Source organism: Synchiropus splendidus, chromosome 19 (assembly GCF_027744825.2).
Source record: "Synchiropus splendidus isolate RoL2022-P1 chromosome 19, RoL_Sspl_1.0, whole genome shotgun sequence".
Taxonomy (NCBI): domain Eukaryota; kingdom Metazoa; phylum Chordata; class Actinopteri; order Syngnathiformes; family Callionymidae; genus Synchiropus; species Synchiropus splendidus.
Genome location: NC_071352.1, coordinates 13,917,855 through 13,940,388, shown reverse-complemented (window position 1 = coordinate 13,940,388; position 22,534 = coordinate 13,917,855). Strand labels below are relative to the sequence as shown.

Here is a 22,534-nt window from a genome sequence, read left to right as displayed (position 1 = left end):
AGCGGCGTAATCTCGCAGAGAGCCAACGCACAGATGCCTCCTCTCCACGGCCGGAGTGAGAGTGAAGAAGAAGAAGAAGAAAGAGTGTTTGAAAAAGCTTTAAATAGCCTGCGTGGAGAGAAAATAGATCCTTCTGCGGAGCTTCAAAGCGGCTGATGTACTCGGAAAAAACACGCAGTTGGCGCCTTCGTAGGACCAGGACTCACTCTAGCACCCGTCAGTCAGAGGTGGGACCAAGATCAGGGACCAGTCTGGGGAGGACAGATGGAGTGCTGGAGATGAAGAAGAGAACCTGAGCTTCAAGACGGACGGAGGAGGTGTGACTGGGTGTGTGCAGGGTGAGGGTGGAGGACCGGCCCCACACAGACTGGAGGTGGAAAGAGCCAGTCACAGGTCCAAGTGACTCGGACTCGACGATCATGGACAGTGACCTGGCTTTTTCTTGCTGACATGCGCGCGTTTAATGAGGGCGTCTGGGAGGGAAGAGCCCTGAAAGCGAGGGTCTAATCTCTCAGATTAGGACATGAGGCTGCACAGAGAGCAGTTGGCCGCGTGCCTGTTAAAGAGCGCTGGATTATCACCAGCTAAATGTGCATTAGAGATTGCCTCTGTTTTTCCATTCATCTCCGTGTCAGCATGAATATTCCTGCGTGTCGTGGCTCATCCTAATCTGGACGGGCCCTGGGGCCGTGTCGCCTGCTCAAAGTTGTGTCACACACACACGGTCAATAAGAAGACGTGTCGACGGCGAGGTGAGTCGGAGACCCGCGAGCGCTGAGGAGCGGATCTGAGGGGAAAGGGACGATGGGGGCGAGGATTTGAGGGCGAGAGGGATTGAGTGCACCAGTGAGTGTATGAAGGGATTGAGGGCAAGTGACCCGTAAAAGTCAGAGGCACCCGCACGAGTCGGCCGCTCCAGGCTGGACATGGCAACAGCGTGAGGACCTGGAGACAGTGGCCATGACTCATCACCTCCTGAGGTCCACAGCGGGCACCAGTGTCCGGAACCTCCTGTGTGAAGCCATGGTACATGAAAAATGTGACTCAGAAGTTTCCAGGACGGGAAGGTTTCTTTAGCTTGGCGCTAACACGCTAGTGCGGCGCTAAACTCTGTGAAGCTCCGCAGACTCAAATGACAAAGACGACACCATGGACCAGCTCATCTAAAAACCTTCTACTTTATTTAATAAGATCAACGTTTTTGTAAAACATTCAATAAAAAATGATTAATTTATTGCTTGTCGTCGTCACACTAGGAGTTTATCAGATGCATATTAGGTTTCGCAAAGCACTCTCACAAGGAATAAGATACGGAGACGCGGGAATATGATGTCATCATTGTGACAGACAAACGTTCAGGATATATGTAAAAAAAAATCAAACAGTAGCTGAACTAACAGAAATAAATAAAGCGAAGCAGGGACAGGCGGCTTCTCTCAAACACCAGTGGAAACATGTCTGACAATAATAATAATAATAGAATTAAATAGTAACAATAATCTTCAAATTGTCACTATTTTTTACTACTAACAAAACTAGAGTTTAAATAATAATAATAAATTACGGTTAATCAAGAAAAATAAAATAAAATAAAAAAATTACTGCTGATGTTTTTTGGGGAAAATGTGTGATAAAAAAAATAACATCAGCGGAGAATTAGTGGAGAACTGGAAACAAATTGTAATAAAAATTAGAATTTAAAAACTCAAGAACAATAGGTTGATAAGACATATTTCCAATTTGGGGAGTAAAAAAGCTACTGAGAAATTTGGCAAAAAAATCTACATTTGAACGACTAATATTAGTTATGTGAAATAAAATAAAGTTGAGAAGTAAAACTACACAATCAAAGTTTCAAAAATCATAACCCTGACAGCAGGTAGGATGGAAATATTACTGATAAGATCATAAACGATGGATCATAATATCTTGGAAACCTGGATCAGAGGTTTAACTTTCGACCTTTGACCTGGAGGAGTGGCCGTGAAAGCGTCAGGACGACCAAGTGGCGCGGCCGCCTGTCCCGGCCCCTGGCCCTCTTCTGCACACGCTCAGTAGTGTGTTTGCTCCGGGCGAGCGTGTGCGTGTCCCTGCCGCACGCAAACCAGCCGCCAGACCTGAGGTCAGTGGTGTCACACCTCCCTATTTACAATCTCAGTTAAGGAAACCGCGGACAAGGCAGTAAGAGATCTGGCAGCGGCGGCGGCGGCGGCGGTGTCTCTGATCCACACGAGGAAGACTCACACACCAATAAATAATAAATACATGGATAAGTTAAAGGGGTCCGTCTGTACAAGTGAGTGCACGGCGGTGTGTTTGGTCCTGGGGGACGGTTGTTAAGGAGCAGAGGTAAACTCAGATCCTCTCCAGAGGCCTGGAGCAACAACAAACAGAGCTAATGACAGCGAGGCACCGGCGCAGCGGGCTGCAGATCTGAGCCCAGGCTCCGCCCACCGCCAGGCCAGAGCTGACTCGGAGACACAAGGAACACGCGCATGAAGCAAGTGCAGTTCCTCAGCCTCACCTTGTTCTAGCGTGTTTAATAACCGCATCATACTGTGGGTTGTTTCATGTTTTTAAAGTTTGTCTTCATATTAGAACTTCTTCATTTGCATTTTTATGCACCAAATTTAAGAGAAATCCATGATTTTGATCCAATTTTTCTTCGTCACCATTTCATATTTGTGGACCATTTTTAAATATAGGAGGTTATTTTCAGTCGATTTAATCTTGAAGCAGGTTTTGGGGCTCCCCTGGCGTCTCAGCAGATCTGCAGCGGCCCGGTGAGATGGTGGCTCGCTCCTCAGACCGAGGCGGAGGATGAAAGCCGGCGTGCCAGGCAGCTGCATAAATAGGTTGTACATCCATATAGAGACGCGCGGTATTGAGCGCCGTCGGAACAATGCATCCAGTCACGTGGCAGGAGGAAACTTGCAGTGGGGAGCAGTGGCAGTTTGGGGCAGAACCCCAACGTTCGGGCGTGGAGAGAGTGTCCCGGTGAGGGTTTCGGCGGGTGTACATTCATGGTGGGAGGAGAGGGGGAGGTGCTGGAGAGGGTCTGGGGGCGGGGCGTTCATCCGTGGCGTCGACCCCGGCTGCTTCTAGAGGAGAATGCACTTCCCTTTCTCCACCCAGGGGTTGTTCTTCATCAGCTCCGGGTTCAAGAAGGGGTCCTCGGGGACGCCGTCCTCGATCCACTTGACCAAACTTTGCAAAGACACAGAGACACATTTTCAGTTCCAGGAAATGTTCTCACACACACGCGGTCCAGCGGCGGCGGCAGCTTCAGCGCTGCCCTCCATCCAGAGGCGCGGATCAAGAGGAAGGATTCCGGACCCTCCGGCAAAGAAGGATGGCCCTAAAGCGTGCGTCACATGTGACTGCCACACAAGCCTCATCCTCCTGACTTGGCTCTTCAAGTGGCGCTCCGTTAGCTAGCATCGCTGCGCAACGCTCTTCACACTGACGCTACCCTGGTGGCAAAACGGATCTGGGCCGCCATTTGAACAATGGGCCACATCCGGTACGGACCAGCATGCCGGATCCAGAACGGATGTGGGCCAGATCTGACCCGGATAGCAAAATCAGGTTAATACATGGGTCAGATCCAGCCCAGATCGTCGCCACATCTGGCTCAGACCCGGGCGAAATACGGCCCATATTCATATTCCACACCAGTGGAAACATGTCTGACAAAAATAATAATAAAATAAAAAATAATAAGAATAATCTTCAAAGTTCCAAAATTTGAATTTAAATAATCATAATACATTACGATCACAGTTGTTCATAAAATATATATATTTTAATAATGACTGATGATTTTTTTGGGGGAAAAATGTATGATAAAAATATATATTTAACACAAGCATTTTAGGCATCAAAGTAGGAGTAAAAGTGAATTTCACTAATTCACGAAAGTTTCACGAAATATGACGCGGTCATATTCCAGATAGCGGCTGACTCCGAGCCAGATATCCGTCTGGTGGTTCTGGCCTGGATCCAGCTGCATCCCTAACTAGTCCTTCACTACTCAGTTCAGACCAGTTTCAGAGAACAACTATCTGACCACACATAAGAGCTTCATGAAGTGCGACGGCCACTGTTCATATGACTCACTCGGTCACCGTTTTGGAGGACTTCTCTCTCTTGAAGGCCAGCTGGTACTTCAGGCTCTCCACCTCCTTCTTCATCTGCGGCAGGTCCATCTCGTCCATGGCTGCAGCTCGGCGTGGAACCTTCCGACCTGGGTGCAGACAGACAGCAGGACACTGTTCATCTCTAGCATGAAGACAAGAACAAACACAACAGACACGCACTGCGTTTGTGTCCCATCTCATGTCTTGCTCGGTGCAGGATCGTGCTCAGATCAATCACAGCTTGGAGCAGAGGGGACTTTAAAGTCTTAAATAAAGTCCACCATGAGAGAGGCTTTGTTGTTTTCTGCTGGGTCGTGGCTTTGAACTGCTTCAGGTTTGCGTACAAGGATGTAAGACAGCGCTAAATGAAGCGACTAGATACACTCTCATGTCCGCAACAAAGCGGAACTCTCCAAAGTCCACGGGACCACAGGGAAAGACGCATGGAGTCACTCTGCAGTACCAACAGCCACTTGGCTTATTGTCTCATGATGCTACACAGCAAACAAACATGCCTGGAGCAGATCTTCACTCTCCACCGTGACCTCATTTTCCACTCCTTTCAACCTGCCCTTGCCATTGTGTGTCCGTCCTGGCGCCCCCCCACTAGTACGTGTGTGTGTGTGTGTGTGTGTGAGGGTCATCCGAGGACCGCCGCTGCACTCTGGATCGATCTCACTCAGGAGCTTCACCAGAGGCAACAGTGGAGCGTCGCAGGAACATCCCTTAACGCTTGATGGAACGTGCTTCTTCCTCTTCCACTGAGAGACGTTCTGACAGGAAGTGGCTTCAAACAGAGCGGCCACCCATTCGCCAGCCACTCCTTCTCTTAAATCAGCGGCGTGAACCTCTTCATCAGGAAAGACTTGGATTTCGGGCAAGGATCGATCATATCAAACCAGCAAGTCCTCGACACCAGCGTCCAGCGTCCGGTGAAACGGGCGCTTCCCCATAGGCAACATTCAGCTAGGTATGTTGGGCACTCGCATCCCTTCCTGTCAGCCAAACACATCATTTATCGCTGTACAAAGATGCAGAACCTTGACTGAGGTCGCTGGTATTTAGACCCATGACCCTACCCTCTAGGATCTCTACCAACTCACTCTAACTAGTACCAACGGTTATTACGGTACAGGAAATATCTAAATATATCTGAGGGTGTTTAAGCCCAGTCACAGTTGCCGTCTTCTCCACAACACTGACATCAATTCATCATCGATCGCTGCGATTAATTGCGATTAACTCATCCGACACCGAGCTGCAGAAGTGCTGCGACGAAAGAAGCGGCGGAACACAAATGGGCTTGTATTTGTGTGGCCCGTCTCGCAGTGTCAAGTATTACTCAATAAAAAATGACTCATGGGGCAAAGCAGCGGCGACCGAAATAGCGTGGCGCTGGCGAAGCTGAGTGTGGTTGCAGCGGAACACCAGGTGCACCGTTCCCAGACAAAGCCTGCGTGTCTCACCAGCATCAGAGAGACAACAGAGGTGATGCAAACCTGCCGGGGATCAGGTTTCAGCAGAGAGAGGATGGAATACTCCATTCTCCTTTTTCCACAGACTTGTCAGCCACGTCCATCTGTTTCTCTTTTGCCGCAGTTTTTCCTCCCCAAAGTCTTGTTAGTCTTTTTTTATTTTATTCTCTGGGAATATCGCTTCAGTCCGCCGTTGCAGCATCAGGAGGTTGAAGCCACAAAGAAGGAGGAAAGATTGCGAGATTGTGGTAACTTTGTCTTCACTGGGGACCTTCTCACCAAAATATTGACTCAATTAACCGCCCCGAATCATTCTTCAGTCAACTACTTGCTGAGACAAAAATATAAATATTTGGCTCATGACTTCGTATACATCAATAGTAATATTGCGGCCAAAAGTGGCGATTCGGACATGAAGGATTCTGAATCCATTCCTAAATTCCCAGGATTAAAATGCAGAATAGACAGAAGTAAAAAGCAGAACTGACTTGTACGGCGTCACCCGAACACTATACGGGGCGGACGTAAACAAACATGGCCGACCTCCAGATCCATCTCTCTCCATGATTTTTCTGACCCTCTACATCCCGACCCTGTAGAACAGATCAGCAGCTGCTGTTTGAATGAGCCGCTCACACACACCTTTACCTCTCAGACTCCGCCCCCATCCAAACCTCTGTGAGGAGCTTGTGAGGAGCTCCGAAACAAACCAAATCACACTACTCATGGAACAGCATCATCAAAAAGACGGACTTATTTTAGCATCAGTTTTGATTTAGCATCATTATTTAATTATTGCGTGTGTGTTCTTTGCACTTGTTTCCTCAAAGAAAGTAAACAAGTAAACATTGTTTTTTGCAAATAAGTGTTTTTGTTAAAGTCATTAGAGCTTTTTTTAGACTAAAAACTGACACTAGTTTTACTACAAGCTCATATTTTCAATCATATTTTCAAGATCCATAAATCGCAACTGTCATTTAAAAAAAATCTCCATATCTCCATAAAAAAGTCCATGAAATCCTGGGAGAACTAAATAAGATACAAAATACAAGCTAAAACATTGGTTTAGCAAAATACTAAATTATTAGCTTCATGTTTTTGCATTTCAACTTCACTGTCCTCGTGAGTCAGCCTCAGATAATACTGATCATCCATCATGACAGAGAAAGTTGTGAATGAAAAGGCTATAGGTGAAAGACGTGAAAGGGAAGTGGTAAAAACATCAGATTAACTGTGGGTATATTTTTGCCACGTTGGCTGCATCTTCTCTGTGAATTACAGCAGGCAGCAAGACAAAAGAGCAGCTGTGCCTGCGCTAGTGTTTTCACTATCATCTATTGTGGTGTGCTCTGGATGAAACTACATTATTTAAGTTATGAAATCCATATTTGATGAGGCTGGCTGGTGAGTAAGCTAGCTGTAGCACAGCATTAGCCGGCAGCTACATAATAAAACCATGTTTGCGCATCAACAGTTTAAGATTGAACAAGGTTTTGGCCAAGTGAATGGAAATACGCGACATATTTAGCTACTTCATCGGCTTGTTCTCGTGTCGGCAGAATATGAGGGACATCATGAAAAGCAGGAGTGTTACAGTTGAAGCACTGAACAGCAAGAGAAGATCTAGCTTCATTAACAATGAAGGAACCACGAGAGGCAGGACATTGTGGAGAATTTCAATTATATTTTGGGAAGGTCTGACCTACTCTTGCTATTGACGATATCTGTGAGGTGTCAGAACAAAGCAACCATGTGCTTACAGACCACACTCATCAGATCAACAGTGGAGAAGATCTACAAAGTACGCGGAACAGGACATGGAGAAAATTATAAAAAATACCCTTCCTGAAGTTAGAAACAAGAAAATTCATGGTCTTTTGCGATGGAAAAGTGGGGCAGCACCGTGACCTTGACAGTAAGAGAGATTGAGGTGAAGTTTCTGAGAGCTCCCATGGAAACAGACAGCAGAAGTAACAAATATCAAGACTACAACAGTGTTGTACAATAAACATTTGAACACTGTACTGTGCTCTGATCCTCCCACACTGCTCTACGGAGTCAAGGTGTGGGGGGAACACAACACCAGACCACTGCTTCTGCTACAGAAGAAGGCAGATGCATAAGGCAGGTTACAGAGCGCATATGAAGGAAGTAAAGAGCCAGAAACGGACCGTGACTGGATCATCTAGAGAGTGTTGAAGCAGAGAAGAAGAGGGAACTTCGACCAACCACATGCTGGAACCACACTGAGACCAATGGACATGCGATAGTGGGAGGGAAGGCAGAGGAAATGAAACAGCTGCACAACACGAGGGGTCCCGGAGCACTGGAGGAGCCCAGCAGCGTTTTGGGCAACATATTGGGCAGAACATCACCCTGCTGGAAAAAAAAAATCAAATTGTTTAATGTCAAACCCTTTGGCTAACGGACGTCCTGGTTTCAAAATGCCACGTCCAGAGCGACGGCACTTTTCCGCTCTGAAGTTTGAGAGGAGAAAGTGGACACGTGTCAGAAGGCCCATCAGTGGCCACACCACAGGCCTGACTGGAGCCTGGTGAAATCACATTAGTCTGTCTCTGGTCCCCCCCTCCCCACCCTTCCACACCCCACACCCACTAACACCCAGCGCTCGCTGCTCGCTCTAATGCATCACGCCGTACATTAGGCGTCTCTCCGTCCTGGAGTGGTTATGACTGATAAAACAGCCGAGTCAGCATCGACCCAAGATAATACTTGAGTGTCGAAACTGATCTCCTTTCATCAGAGGATACTTTACCAGCCAGAAACAGGAAGCGGTGATGACACGCATACGAGAGCCTAATCAATACAGCCATCATTGATCCACCCGACTAGAACCAACTCAATATTCAAACATTTCTCTCTCAAGTCAAGCCACAAGAACAATGCTCAACAACACGTGACCTTCTGTGCACAAACATGGCACCCGCTGTAAGATCTGAAAGGTGAGCACTGGTCTGGTTGCCATGACAGCGGTCAGTGTGTGGGATTGGTGCGGCAGCAAATGCACATTTTGTCCTCAAAACTTAAGACGGGGAGGAGCTCATCTGCAGAGGCAGCGATGGCGACCAGCGTACGACCCCTGTATGTACTGTGGTGCTGTGTGGCGACCGCAGCAGATCAGAAGGCTGACCAGCATAATGTCGGTCACAGAGTCTCAGTGAAGCTTCGACACACCAAGTGTGAGTCATCCATCACTGAAGCGCTTTTGTGGGTTCGAATGAAACTAGACCTATAACATGAGACTCTGCAGCCAAATGGTGCTTGACTGGGTGCAGAGAAGCATCAGCCTCCAGTGTCGCGCCTTGTTCTTGTTTGTTTATTTGTATCCCACTGATGGTTCTGTGTCTTCTACATGACGTGGCATTGAAGCTAAGCTAAGATGCTAACCATTATAGGGATGGTGAAACACTTTGTACAAGCATGAGGAGGGCTTTGCATCCATATACTATCCATCCATCACAGGTGTGCTGGCGCCACCACCCACCACACACGCCAACATCTATTCCACTACTCCCACACATCAAAAATCCCAGCAGTAGAAATGAAATGCTAAAGCTAAATAGCTGCACTAGACACTAGTCTTCATTTGCCATAGAAGATAACAGGACGAAGACCAGAGTAACTAACAGAAGATGAAGTGACATCCATCTGTCACAGAAGTATGACATCACCAACCCAAGTGGTGTGAAAGAGGACTTTTGTAAACATATGGGTCACATGGGGATTTGGGTTAAAAGCATTGAGGGGATTTAACCAGTCGATGAGCTTTGTGTTTGTTTTTATTGTCTGCGCTGGTGATTGTAGATCTGTGTAAGGCAGACTGATGAAGGAAGACAAAGAAGTGGGTGACCACGGAGCAGTGATGGGCCACGGTCGTCTGATTCAACATGTGCGATGGACCGTCAAAATAATACGCTGACAAAACTATCAGTCCTTAAAAGACACGATAAATGAAATTGAGTCTTATTCATAAAAAAAAACATGTTGTAATAGCCATGTAATAACTGTGCCACCATGAAAACAGCAACTCATTCATAAACTGAATCACTTCAAAGAGTAATAATTCATTCAACCAGAGACTATAGATAATAAATAAAAGTGTTTCAGCCACGTCTTTGGTGGATGTGAACAGAAGAATAGATGAGAGAGGAAGAACAGCACAAGCCTCTCCACAGCCCCAAACAGTCTAAAAATAGAAAAGAAACGGCAGCACTTCTCTGACCAGATGAAGCGAAGGCGAAGACAGCGAACCCTGATGGATCATGGTTTTGCAGCCAGACCAGCTGCTGAAGTGATCGGACATGACCAGTCAGGACCAGCTGATCTCACTGCCACTGACCCGGGGCCATCGATCGGCACCAGCGTTAAAACGTTTGCTCTCTGAAACTCTCCCAGGAAGGTGTGTGGAGCATCTCGGACCAGAGAGAGAGGCTGGATGAGGAGGAGGGAGCGTTTATGTAACGACAGGAGTATAAATACTAATATGGAGGGAAGAGTGTGAAGTAATCGCGCTAAAAATATCACTTCTTTGCTACTACGTTCTCGTTTGGCATCTCTTCCGGAGCTGCTGATGCAGAGAAACAAAGTGGAACACACTGCAGGGCGGTCACACACCAGCATGGGCTCGGGAGACGAGGATAGGTGGCACTGGTGCGGCTAGTCTGAGGTACGATTTGGGTCGGCGGTAACAGGATGGCAGGTCCACAGAGAGCATGGTGCTGGCCTTCTGAGCCTATGGCTTCTGACTTGCACGACATGAAGAACACACGATGACTGAACCTCTGTAAGAGGATGGAGAAGATGGTGTTGTGTAGAGCATGAACGATTGCGTGAAGATAAACTTGCAGGAGGTTTAGCTAAAAACGTCCATCAACTCTGTCAACAGCTTCATAGAAGTGGAAGCCCATGTTTGTACCAGAGAAGACCACGGATCACTAGTAGACTCTGTGTAACAGATACGTGAAGGACCACAAGGAATGGCGACAGAGAAACCGGTGGAAAACCCATGGGGAGAACATCAGGACGGGTAGCTTTAAAAAGTCATGTGGAAGCCAAAGAAGATGTGTCCACTGTGTATAGATTAGATGAGACTGGATGTATTCACTGGATTGATTATTGCAAGATCATTTTGAGAATATTCAATGGTTTGAAGACAGCATTTATGTACAGTTTTAAAGTCAATAGGCTATAAATGATCAATAAATTATTACTAAAAGTCAAATTACTGATGAAAATGTTTTAACCAATAATTAAAACTGAATGATTAATAAGTTTTACTGTGGAAAAAAATGGGGAAATAATTTTTAAAACACAAAGCAGTGGCGAACATGACGACAATTTTGAATAGTTTAGCAAAAAAAAAAAAAAAGTATATATTTTTAAATTAATTTAATGACTTCGCAAAAAAAATGGCGCCATGTTCACCACAACGTTTTTGTATTAAAAATAGAATCGATGAGATTTAAGGTTGTTAGGGCAGTATACAAACATGAAAGATAAGAGACGGACAAAGAAAGACCAGAAAAACTAACACCATAAGTGAAATGACATATACATACATACATCTTCATATACTTGAAGTGAAATACATGTAATGAAAAATATATATATAACAAAAAATTGCATTTCTATCGCCACTAATACGTTGCTGAGGAAACAGCGGGATGCGTCTCGATCAACGATCACTTGCTCCAGAATGAGACAGATGAGCGACTGTGGCTGAAGAGATTTGTCTACGGATCAATGTCAGCGAGGAGCCGTACCTCAGTGACGCGCCGGTGGAGGCTGTTGCTCTGTCTCTGTCAGAGGCACCGCAGGCAGCTCCTGGCTCGAACCACACACCGGGGTTTGTATCTCCACACACAGGAAGATTCGGAGACTTGAGTGCGCTGCGCTCCGGTCCGCGTCTGGAGGAGGAAGGAGAATCCGCAAGAGCGATGACGAAGCCGAGGGAGTCCGGAGGAGGGAGCCGGTGGTCCGGTGTGTCGATGCTGGCCGGGAATGAAGCAGGAAGATGAGGAGAGGAGAAGTTAAACAGCTGATCATGCGCGCAGCCGGCTGTTTGCGCCCCCTGTTGGCGGAGCTGGTGCACTTCAAACCCAATACCAGTCCAGGATTTATAGGGAGGTTTAGGCAGCGTGAGACTCAATGCATTGGAAAGCATGTAGTGAAGTAACAGGTCCAAACCGTAGCTTCTGTGTCTTAGCAAATTCAACCCTGGACAGGTCACCAAACCACCACTCACACCTCCAGACGTCTGAGGTCGTCCTGCATGTTTCAGGAAAGCCATGCTCAGACACATCGGAGTCCCTCCTGCTGGCTTAGAACCGACAACCTCTGAGCAGTGAAGGTCCAGTCTGGTAATACTGTTGCAGTACCATGTACTAATCAAAAGTATTGCTATGGTTACACATCTCATGGATCCTTCCAAAATGCTGAACACCAAAATCGTAAAACTCAACTTCAAAGCGCAGTAAAACAAATGGTTCTAAACAAGGCATCTCAAATGAAGAAACCATTCTGCACGCTGTCGTGACTGGGGCCAGAGGTCAAGTGGTGTTTCAAACATATATCGGCAGTAAGTCAACGGAATGTCCTCCAGTGAGATGGAAACACTACCAGATGTGAGCGTCTCTGTAAGGTCCAGACTTTAGGCTCGTGTCCTAATATGGCCACTTGTAGCTGCATCCAGCCGCAGAGGAAATGATGAAGCGCGCACTGGTGCAGACACGTGGAACCCACAGTGGTTGGTGTCGCGCTCATGTTACGGCTGCACGCTCATGACATCACAGGTCCAAATACTGGAGCCAGTCGCCATGATTGTGATGGTTGCAGACTGTGGGAGGAAACAAGAGTGTCAGGACAGGACACTCATTGAGGAACATAACCTTATTATTCATGTAGGAAGGACTCACTGAACCTAAACTTGGGCACACTGCAGCCAGGATAGTGTTGTTAATGGTTTTATATAGAAAGCCGTTTCCAGCAGGCTTCAGGAAACCACTTCATTTTACGATCTTCTAATCCGGGATTACACTTGTGCGGGTTAATCTGTCGTCATTTACGCGCAACATATTCGACGAATGGCCTCTGAAGAGGGTGCATTAGATTCCATTACTGCTCGTCGTGGAAATCTGCTCGCTGACATCAGGCTGCACGTTTGCTTGGATTACGCGAGTCTTGTGGATTAAGAATGGCTCCCTTCAGAAGATCGTCATGTGTAATGAAGCTTCAAAATGGTCTCAAGTTTCTATGAGGCAGAGGTGATACAACCTCACTCTGTCTGGGGGTCACTGTAACCTGAGACGTTAAAGACATTTCAAAAGGCAGGACAAGTGTAACTCCACTTTTAAGTAAGTAAAAACGTATTTATAACTTATTTGTTATTATTATATTATTATTAATTAAAACCTATTATTACTAAAATTTTTGATTGTTTTCATTTTGGGCCAGTAAGTTCATTTTAGAAAAACAAAATATTTTCAAAAACTTTAACTTAGAGCACCACATGAAATCAATGCAATTTCAAATAGATTTATGAGGAAAAATGCTATGAAATAAATGTATTTCATAATGGCAAATATACAGCATAAAAAAAAAGAAAAAAAAATGTATATAGTTGAAAGTTATCACTGTAGTTTCTTGTAAATGTTTGCAAACGAAACATTGAAATTACAAATATCTTAATATAAATATTGTTATTTTAGTCATAAAAGACAGAAAATTGAGAGCAGAAACTGTTAAATAAAAATATTTAATGCAAACACTGAGGACAGTAAATATATATCTGACAGCTTTACTGTGTCAGTTTGTTGAGAGAAAGTATGAATGGCAGTTGGATGCAAGGTTCAGTCATGATTTGACCGCACACAAGCACAATCTCCGCCACACACACTTGACCTGGATAGAGACAACAGCGCTGCAGTTCTCTTCCATTAACTGGGTCCATTAGGGGCCAAAGTGCAGCTGAGCCACATGCTGCACAGCCACAAGGAGACACGCTGGACTCTACACAATAGGGGAAGGATGCAGGGAGGAGAGTGGTGGTCCAGAGGGAAACAACGGGCAGCAGAATGAAACCTGACGCCGCCGCGCAAGCAGCAGATTTACAGTCAGTGTCAGGTTTGCTGTAAGTGATAGTTGGCTGAATCAAAAATCTGCCAACGTAGGATGTTGTCGCGTTGTGAGTCAAAGCAGATGGATTCTGTCGGCGCTGTGCATCATGAATTAATGATCAGCGCTGAGTAAGACCCCGGCTCTAAGTGCTGATGGCGCTCACACCGCCACCACCGCCCCGTCCCGCTCCTCCAGACAGTGCTAAAATACAATCCATCCTTGAGCAACAATATACAAATATTTTCATGGAGTGGAAACTGCATGATGGTATTTCACTCCTTCCTCTGAGCAAATGAAAGTACTATGACATTGAGGATTTACAACATGAACTATGAAGAATAAATGAACTCAAAATGTATTCACAATCTACATAAATATTAGGCGTCATGAAACAGTGTCAGAATTTTCAGGGGCCACTAGATGGCACTCTTGGTTTAGAAATGATGTGAGGCTTCACTGAATTTGTTGTTCAAGTCCAAACGTTCAAGTGCAAAAAGTGCCATCTGCTCTCCTCTGAAAATCAGGACACTGTTTCATGAAACCTCATCTAGCCATCACTATCTCCCTCCGTCTTGTGCTGTACATGAGTCATAATCATGAAATATTCATGCTTGAAAATCTGTCCTTGATCACACAGGATTTAACTATTCATGCTACTCATCCTTAAACTCAGAGAACATGAGGACAGAGAAAGTTTAACCATGAATCAAAAACATGGAGGGGAAAGTCTCTGAACTAGCCAGAGAGAAACCACGAAGCTGCTCACCTCATCAGAATCACTTGAAAAATCACTCCAAAAGCAATGTTTTGTGGCGACTACACTGAAGTGGAGCTCTCTCCAGAACACTGCCACCAGCGATTAACACGTTGGTGAAACATTCTAACAGTCTGTTTGGATCACAAAGAGAGAACATCGTGAGTTCTGTCATCTGCTGGACTCGTGTTGTCTGCACAGACGGACCCAGAGAGACGAAGCATTTGCGCTGACACATTCAGAACAAGCCAGGTTTCCCCCCCCCCATAACTCACTGTCTCACCAGAGAGGGAGTCAGAGCAGGGGTCTCAAACAGGTCCTCATAGGGCCACATTCGGCAAGAGGCGTCAGACTCGTGATTGGTTGATGAGCGTGTGCTTCATTGGTTGGAACAAAATCCTGCGCCCCCTGTAGCCCGTTTGTGGACCAGTTTCAGACCCCTGATCTAAAGCATCTGAGCAGAAAGTAAAAGTGATGATGCGCCACTCGATATCTGAACTAGTCTGCTCACAATTGCACCTGTAATGAGCCACGCACAGACAAACCTTGACAAACCGCCTCTGAGAGCGGACTGACTCCTCAGATCATGTCTGTTTTCCTCTGTAGCTCCGCCTCACCCGCCCAACACTGCACCATCAGGAAACATCATCAAACATTTCAGGTTGAGTGGGGAAGGGTGTCGGATAACCATCAATATGGGGACTGTGATGAACACATGATCTCGTGCAGCTCACTCAAATTACCTTCAGAGAAATTCAACAGCTGAAAAATCAAACATACTTTTTGCTTGTGTCCGTGCTATTTAGAAAACGATTTGTTCTAGAAAATAAAAAAGTATACATATACATATATATATGTAACGTAATTTATGTAAAATGAAAGTGACCGTCGGCTGAATTTAATGAGCTAAAGCCCTTCACATCAATTAAATAATTAATAACTCTCTACTTATTATTGTAATTCTTAATGGAAAATCGACTTTATGATGACCCTGCACAATCACAATCGCATAAACAACTGAAACAAAAATACAATAAGCAGCCTGTGTAAAAATACATCTGATACCACGGTGCCATCTAGTGGTGAGAATATGAAATAAATTCTTTGTTCCATACTCAGAACGTAGCGCCCGTTTTAAGAGAAGAGATGTCACTTTCATTTCGGAGGTATTTTTGGTGTTTTTCCCCCCATACACTATTGCTTTCAGTTCCACTATTTAAAAAAGTTTAAATTTAAGTTAAGCATGTTGCTAATCAGAGGACACCTGACCCTTTATTACTAAATACGTTACAAGGTGATCACAAACAGATCTAGGCATTTTTTGTAATCTAAATAACTAAATATTAACCGGTGGGATTTTCTTTCCAGAGTTGATCACCGCAGGTGACCGCTTTTACAAGTCCAGCTGAGCCTCGCGAGTTACCGTACAGATCCGCCTGGGACCAGTAAACGTTACAGGGCGGATAAGAAACGCATTTTCGAATGCTTTTAAAATAATAATTCTAAATTCGACGTTTTTGAACCACGCATGCATGTATTTGGCCATCAATATCGACGGGAACTTGAAGTTTAGAACACTTTTTCATCGAGGCTGCTTTCATGACGTCATCCGCAGCAACCGTGGGGCTAAATCTGCGCAGCCGCTCTGCGCAACTGCCGCCTTGAACCAAACAGCGCAGCCATTTCTCACTGCTGCGGAGGCAAAACACACCTATTGCGTACAACTTTCACGCACTTAGTCACTAGTATGCGGCATCGAGGACTAGAACTGTGAGTATCGCCACAACTCGAAGGCGCAACTTTCCTGTGAATCCGCGCCTGCGCAGCCCTCCTGTCGATGTCATGGAGGGCAACCTGGAGGCGGTTAGCTGCGAGGTCGAGGCGCTGCGTGTGAAGACGGAGATGGCGGACGAGAACGCGTCTGCGCTCGCGCTGAGCAGCCAGGCTCCGCATGCGTCCTGCGGAGATACCGAAGAAGGAGGACTGGATCCGGCAGCGGAGGTGATGGACGCGGCTGAGCTGACAGCGACCCCGACCACGGCGCCTGTGCTGCTGTGTGAGTGAGCACACTCCACCGTGCTGTTGCATCCAGCGTCCCTTCCACCACTGTCACTCACCTGCGCGGCAGTCACCGACCCACCTACCAACTTAAAATGATGAATTATAATCAAGCGAATTAAATATTAATTGTATCATAACAATAAACTGAGAAGTGTATACAACTTAAAATACAGTCACCGCTTTTTGCTATGGGTCGTTTTGTCCCTTCACAGATCCATCGTCACCCTGGTAATTTCCAGCAGACAAAATTCTGATTTCTAAATGCACCATCCGCATGCAACTGGTGGATCAGCGCTTCATCCGAGCAATGTTTGAAAAGAAGTGAAAGCAAACTGTAGCTCTTTTCTGAATTATGTGATGATAGTGTACCGATCTGTCCCCCGGTTCCTCTCCCAGCATCAGCGAACGTGTCCGCTCCAGCAGACAAGACCTTCACGTCGGGTTTCGAATTCTCCTCCAAGGCAGTCTTCAGTCTGATCGAGGCGGTGGGCCGGCGATGGTTCCACTACGAGACCAGAGAACGTTCTCAGCTCTTCCAGAGTGTTCACGAAGAGATGGCTTCTAAAGGCCACACGGTTCCTGTCGACAAGATCCGCCGCAAGTGGAACAACCTGATCGTCACCTACAAGCGGGTGAAGGACCGCAGCCGGGAGACGGGGCAGGCCAAGACCTCGTGGGAGTTCTTTGACGTGAGTTACCGCAGTGATGTGAATTGGTGCTAGAAAACACAACCTGTCAATCAGGAAAGTGAAATTGTTGACCTTGTTCTGGCTGCAGGCCATGGACGCCACGCTGGGCGACACCATCGGCGCCATCATCATGAACAACAACAAAAGAGAGCCGTACCCCAAGACCAAGATGGTGGTGAAAGTCCCTCAGCAGACCACCACGGCCACCGTCGTCCGTCCCAGCACCGACGCTGTGACCGTCACGCCGATCATCAGCACCGCCACTTCAGCCTCAACTTTCACTTCCAAGGGAGAGCTCAAACCCCTGATCATCCTCAAAACCAACCCAGTTAAAACCAGCGTGGTGCCCTCTCAGCCTTTCATCACCTCGCCTGCCTTGACAGAAGTCACCACACTGTCGCCCTCCACTGGATCCACCACTCACGCCACCGACCTCAACACTTTACGCCTTTTAACACGGAAAACGCCCACCATCCCCTCCGGAGTCCTGCCGCTCCGCCTCAGCAACAACCAAAAAATCATCACCCTCCCGACCTTGAAACCCACTTCCCCCCGCCTCAGTGCCTCCTTGGCCACTGCGCCACCTCCCGCCGCAGAGAGGCCGAAAGCTACGGTGGAGCAGAACAGCGACGTGATGTTACAAGAGGTCTTGAAGAGGCAAAAGGAGCAAGCTCACCTGGAGCGAGTGACTCGACGTAAGCGTGAAGTCAGGGAGAAGAGGAGGGAGAGAAGGGAGATCCGGATGGCAGAGTCCCTCAGCCGGATAGCTACTGCCATGGAGCTTCTCTCCTCAAAACAGGACACCGTCATCGCGCTCCTCCAGAGACTCGCCGACCGGAAATGTTGATGAATCCTAAAACGGACAAGAGAACTTTTTAAGACTACATTTTGGAAACACATTTGTTTCTCTCAAACAAATGATCTCTCAAAATAATATTCAAAACCGAAAAGATTTTTTTGGCAATCAATTCCAGCTGAATAAAATCATTTAAAATGAGCAGTTCTTCACGCCGGTTTCTACAAGGACACATACTGTAGTACTTCACTGAAGCATCATTTTCACAGGCCACGAGATGGCACTGTTTGCTCTAGAATGGTTGGGAGTGAACAACTCATTCAATGAAACCTCACATCATTTCTTAAACCAATAGCGCCACCTAGTTGCCTCTGAAAATGAGGACACTCTATCATCAATTATTTTAGTCTAGTTTATGAGCGCGCTCCAGCGGTCCACGGTGTGTCGCCGTTTTGACTGACAGCGCGCAGCTTCCACTCAGCGACCAACACAAAGTGAAACCGAATTTAGCTCCATGAATGAGAAGAGTCTGCTTCCGTGATTGGTCCAAGTCTCACTTCCTCAGACAGTGGCAAAAAGCCGCGTCAGTGCTGACTAACACGGAGTCGCGTCCAACGCCAGCCGCTGTCGGAACCGAACCTTTGACACCAGCTCTACTGTACCATGAGACCCGGGGGCGCAGAACCAGAGCATTTGGAGAACTGTGAGTGTAAGAAAACCTTGTTGAGGGCGGATCCATAACTCGGCAAAAACGAAAGAACCGTCGCAGATTTGTTTGACGGTATAAATGAAACAGACTCGTCAGTTGTTGATTTGATCCAATCATTAACCGTCTTTCAGGTTGTCGGTTTAACCGAATATAAAAGTGTCGAGTGAGGCGGTTTACTCACTCTATAAATCACCAGTAAATACGAGAGCAGAACCAGAGCAGTCATTTGCCCCAGGTCCGTCATTCCTGTCACAAAAGCAGATTTGTATCTTTAGACTGAGAAGATGTTTCAACCCAGGCAGGGAGGGACTGGGTTTACTTTCACTTTCAACAGAACAACGATAAGATCACCACAGAGATGAACTATGGTGAACTCCTCCGCTACTGGTCAGGTAGCGTCATAATGGTTTTAAGTAGGTTGTGTCATTGTTTATTATCTAAAGACAAAACAAAAAACTTAAAAGCGAAATTCAATGAAATGGTACTGATGCTTGTACTTTTACAAAGCCACATGTTTTTGGAATCATGCTTTTGTCTAGTAAACAAAGGAAACATTACTGTCCACAGTGAGTTGAGGGGCTTCAGAACCGTTCTGGTCATGGATTTTTGGAGTTGTTTAGCTGAAAAGTACTGTTAAAAACAACCATTTTGAAGTCCAACGTTTTTTTCTTCTCCCAGATGTTGGTCCTCTGAGGATCATGCTTCTCGGCAAGAGTGGAGCAGGCAAGAGCTCCAGTGGAAACACCATCCTCGGCAGACACGTGTTCAAGTCCGACATGAAGGTGACCAGGGTGACCCGCTACTGCGAGAAGAGCCAAGGGACCATCGGCGATGAGATGGTCGCCGTCATCGACACCCCGGGGCTTTTTGAGACCGACCGAGGATGTGATCATGCGAGAGATCCTGAAGAGCCTGAAGCTGCAGGAGCCAGGGCCGCACGTGTTCGTGTTTGTGGTTCCGTTGGGAAGGATGACCCAGGAGGACGAAGACACCAACGCTTTGATCGAGCAGAAATTCGGCCCAGACGTGTGGGACTACAGCATGGTCCTCTTCACTCACGGTGATCGTTTGGAGGGAAAGACGATCAACAGTTTCATCTCTGAGTGCAACAAAAAGCAGCGTAAGTTCCTGCGCCGGTGTAGCGGCGGCTTCCACGTCTTCAACAATAAAGAGCCAGAAGATCAGAAGCAGGTGACCACGTTCCTGGAGAAGATCCATACCCTGGTGGCACTAAACGGAGGAGGCCATTATCACAACGGCCTGTACCCCGCAGAGGAGCAGAAGATCCGGGAGAGACAGGAGTCCATCATGGCGGAGAGGACCACGGACATCAGCCATAAAGAGAGAGAACTACAGGGGCGGTACCAGGGTGAGGAGCTGGAGAAGATGACAAATGCAGAGTGGAGGAAGGAAGAGGAAGAGGCTCGGCTGGCTGCAGAGCGTGCAATTAAATTCTCCAATCTTCATGAGTTTGTGATCAAGATCAGCTTTGTAGTGGCTGTTGTGGGTGTGGTGATCTTCTTGCTGCTGCATGACAATTCCCAAGGAATGAATAACCAAGCCAACCCTAACTAAGCCTAACCATGATGCCAGCGCTCTGGGTCCAGAGACCACGTCCCACCACGTCTGTAACGAGCGTCTTCTTGCCTTTCATTTGGGAAGTTATACGTATTAAAAAAATTGATGTCAAGTACTTCCATGCGTTTCATTTTAAATAGGCGAACATCTACATTTTCTTTAGACGCCGTCACCTTCGGCTGAGTAAGCGACATGGAAGAGAGTATATTCTACAGGGATGTTCGCAGCGATGACTGGTGCTGTACCACTGGCTCGATCAGAGGAGCTGAGCCTCCCACTGACAGGTGGTCACATGATCACTTTACAAAATGATGTAACCAACAAGACGACACCAGTTACTCTTCCATACATTCGCCTCATCCTCCTCCTCTTCATCATCAGAGTACGTGCTCCACAGTGGCTTTGACAACATGGTCAAACCTTACACTCCTGTTGAAGTAGTGATGAACACCTTTCCATCAACCAGGTGTGGTGCTGCTGGTTTCAGCTGACACCTGGTTGGTTAAACTGCCTGCTTGTTTGGGTCGGAACAGAAGCCTTGCACCTTAACTGCAGTAGCAGCTCTCACCTTTGCTCCTGAGGCTGAGTTCAGTCTCTCTGAACTGCTGACTCTTCACAAGACTTCCACACTGGATGACGGCCATCAGCATGGCAGACACACAGACGCTCAGCTCCTCCACCTGGGGACGACGACAAATATTAGAAGGAAGTCTCAATTCTACTTTGCAGCATACATGCATATGCACAGGCTTTCACAAGTCACCTCAACTGAGCAGCTATTCTGTTTGAGCCCCTCTTATATCAGCAAAAATGTCTACATTCATTAGGTTCCCATCTGGTAGAGGAAGTTAAGGGTGCTTGCTACAGCAAGTTCGATTTTAGTCCAAATATAGGGAGTTAGCTACATAATAAATATTGATTTCGTACACAGTTTCGTGAACTTTTAGTTCACGGTTTACCTCGGACTCTGGCTGTTCTTGTTTGTGCTCTGAACTGCGCTTCACCGAACATTTAACCGGTTCGCTTCGACAGGAGCAGCGATTTCTCCCCACATAAGCCACCAATTCGAAGCTCAACACCAACCAGCGGTTCCACAAACAAAACCCCACCAGCTCCTTAAATATAAATGTCGCAATGCAATGATTTATTATCGATAAGTAACAGTATAGTTACTAAATGACTTACAGTTGCCTTGCTTTTCCGCCATAGTGGTCCGTCGTTGTTATTGATCCGACGTAGCGACAGAAAGAAAGGTTCCGCATCTCTGGTGGCAAATGGCGTGAATGCTGTAAATACTGTATGTAACATAAAAGACGAAAGAAAGATTTTTTTCTTAAGGTAGTTCGACTCGACAAGACAGCACAATGTGGCTACAATTGTAAAAGTAAAACATCGAGGGGAAAAAATAGTAACAAACTCAAACTAATGACCATATTTTTGATGAGCTAAGTCACAAGTAAAAGTGCAAAGCATATTGATGTATAGGTTCTTTATGTTCCCGCTGTACTCCATGTTTTGAGAGCTGCATAACTACTTGAGATGCAGGAAAGTTATGGTCGGCCATTACTAGGACAGAACATGCCTGCGGATCAAAAGAACGTCTGAACTGGTTCAGATTCTTAGAGGTGTTTTGACTACTAACTTTTAATTTGAGCTTCAAAAATGCAAATGAAATGCTTGTTTTAAGTTATGGGAATGTGTCGCTGGTAACCAGCTGTGGAGTGTGACAGTGTGTGCTGACTGGTGCAGAAGAAACCGGTGCCTCATGAGCAGGCCTGAGCTCAGTCTCCCTGCTTGGATCGAGCAATAACATATTCAGGAATGTGAACAGAAGGTTGTCAAGGGTGAGATTCTGCTGGTCCAGGTGCTGGAGTTTCGGCAGTGAGGTGTACAGCAGGACTGTTGCTCTCCAACTGACTCACCAAGTGTGGGCTGGTGCTTATGACTACAGCAACTGCGGAGTCAACCCACAGGATCCCACACAGAGCAACGCCGGTAAGTCCCGGAGCGGAAGCTTCACCTGCTGAACTGAAGCACCGCTGTGTGTGTAAACATGCCAAAACCGACTGCTGGCAGGCAGTTCCAAAGATGAGCAGCTCATTTCACACATGGATTGGACCGTGTATGCGGCAGTGGTTAACCCTGACTCGGGAGGTTCAGCAGCACTTGTCGTGTTGTCACTGAGCTGCTGCTCACC

The 22,534-nt window shown here is 46.6% G+C and overlaps 2 protein-coding genes and 1 pseudogene across 3 annotated transcripts; 2 read left to right on the top strand and 1 right to left on the bottom strand.

Annotated features, from left to right (window-relative positions):
* Positions 1–1,159: 1,159 nt before the first annotated feature.
* LOC128751186 (guanine nucleotide-binding protein G(I)/G(S)/G(O) subunit gamma-13-like) lies at positions 1,160–21,573 on the bottom strand. 2 transcript variants are annotated; one of them, XM_053852055.1, is made up of 6 exons: positions 21,523–21,573; positions 20,906–21,017; positions 17,931–18,107; positions 11,398–11,625; positions 4,120–4,246; positions 1,160–3,207 (listed from the first exon to the last, which is right to left on the bottom strand). In XM_053852055.1, the coding sequence occupies exons 5-6, from the start codon at positions 4,215–4,217 to the stop codon at positions 3,102–3,104; spliced, it is 204 nt and encodes a 67-aa protein (XP_053708030.1). In that variant the 5' UTR covers positions 4,218–4,246; positions 11,398–11,625; positions 17,931–18,107; positions 20,906–21,017; positions 21,523–21,573; the 3' UTR covers positions 1,160–3,101. The 2 variants fall into 2 exon arrangements, with proteins under 2 accessions (XP_053708030.1, XP_053708029.1); XM_053852054.1 differs by lacking the exons at positions 11,398–11,625; positions 17,931–18,107; positions 20,906–21,017; positions 21,523–21,573 and adding an exon at positions 4,320–4,394.
* Positions 15,905–18,261, top strand: LOC128751184 (uncharacterized). Its single transcript, XM_053852053.1, has 3 exons — positions 15,905–16,560; positions 16,962–17,254; positions 17,343–18,261. The coding sequence occupies exons 1-3, from the start codon at positions 16,347–16,349 to the stop codon at positions 18,099–18,101; spliced, it is 1,266 nt and encodes a 421-aa protein (XP_053708028.1). The 5' UTR covers positions 15,905–16,346; the 3' UTR covers positions 18,102–18,261.
* LOC128751185 (GTPase IMAP family member 9-like) lies at positions 18,611–20,444 on the top strand (annotated as a pseudogene).
* Positions 21,574–22,534: the final 961 nt, after the last annotated feature.

What these genes read in the sequence shown, in the direction of transcription:
- LOC128751186 (XM_053852054.1), bottom strand. An exon ending in TCCTCCAAAACGGTGACCGA is followed by an intron (nt 3,208 to 4,119) that starts GTGAGTCATATG and finishes GTCTTTGCAAAG; the next exon opens with TTTGGTCAAGTGGATCGAGG.
- LOC128751184 (XM_053852053.1), top strand. Translation starts at nt 16,347, where the DNA reads ATGGAGGGCAACCTGGAGGCGGTTAGCTGCGAGGTCGAGGCGCTGCGT. An exon ending in CACGGCGCCTGTGCTGCTGT is followed by an intron (nt 16,561 to 16,961) that starts GTGAGTGAGCAC and finishes TTCCTCTCCCAG; the next exon opens with CATCAGCGAACGTGTCCGCT. An exon ending in CCTCGTGGGAGTTCTTTGAC is followed by an intron (nt 17,255 to 17,342) that starts GTGAGTTACCGC and finishes TTCTGGCTGCAG; the next exon opens with GCCATGGACGCCACGCTGGG.